General features: G+C 44.7%; 1 protein-coding gene across 1 annotated transcript; it reads left to right on the top strand.

Annotated features, from left to right (window-relative positions):
• Positions 1–118: 118 nt before the first annotated feature.
• Positions 119–339, top strand: Ct55 (cancer/testis antigen 55; the record flags this gene model as incomplete). The annotated part of the gene is given in 1 exon segment (XM_013510232.1): positions 119–339. A coding segment is annotated over 1 exon segment (197 nt), but the record flags the coding sequence as incomplete, so codon positions are not given.
• Positions 340–821: the final 482 nt, after the last annotated feature.

Genomic DNA, 821 nt, shown 5'->3' with positions numbered 1-821 from the left:
GGCTGGGAATCAGTGGAAGGGGTGGACTGACCTGCAGGTTATGGCCGGAGTGAGGAGTGCAGAGTCGGTTCCCATGTAGTATGACTTTTCCCCACTCATCTCTGCCATTTCCCATTACAGGTCAAGATTACTAGTGTCCGCAGAAGACATGGGGTGATAGACAACAGCATCTTTTTCACCTTGGATTCCCTGAACCTCCCTGCGGACTACATACCTCAGCTATACGATGTCGTCAACGTGGTTGTAGTTCAGAGCAGTCAGTCCTTCTATATGTGGAGAGCACTTTCTTTGGACCCATTGTACAGGTGTTACTAACCAAACCTTTCATCCGCTGTTCATCCTTACTTCGATGGGCAGTAGAGCTCCTGGTTTAGTGGAAAAACTTTGCTTAGTGAGTTTAAACAATTAGTTAAATATTAATTTTCTTGTATTTCTCCCTGCCCCAGGATTCCTGACCCATGGCTCAGTAGCTGCTAGTTCCCTTGGGAGAATGAGCCAATTTTAGGGAAGTACCTTATACAAAAGGTGCTAAAGCTGGCTCTTGATAGTAAGAAAGAAATAACACTGCCATTTTGTTAAACGCCTTCGTTTTGCAGTCTAGGAGTAGATTTTACGCCAGCAGAAACCTGCTGAGGCTCTGAAGTAACCTGCAGAGTTGAAAGATTTAAGAGGTAGCAGGGCCAGCATGGCAATAGGCAGGATTTAAAATTACTGGTTGCCTACCCTACAAGTTTCGGATCCCTTATGCTATCTGTCCATACCATTATTCATCTCCTATTAAATGCTCAAGTTTATGAAGTCAGCCATGCTGGAATGTAAGC

This window comes from Chinchilla lanigera, unplaced genomic scaffold, assembly GCF_000276665.1.
Source record: "Chinchilla lanigera isolate Chin_1 unplaced genomic scaffold, ChiLan1.0 scaffold01247, whole genome shotgun sequence".
Taxonomy (NCBI): domain Eukaryota; kingdom Metazoa; phylum Chordata; class Mammalia; order Rodentia; family Chinchillidae; genus Chinchilla; species Chinchilla lanigera.
This window is presented reverse-complemented; position numbering and strand designations above follow the sequence as displayed.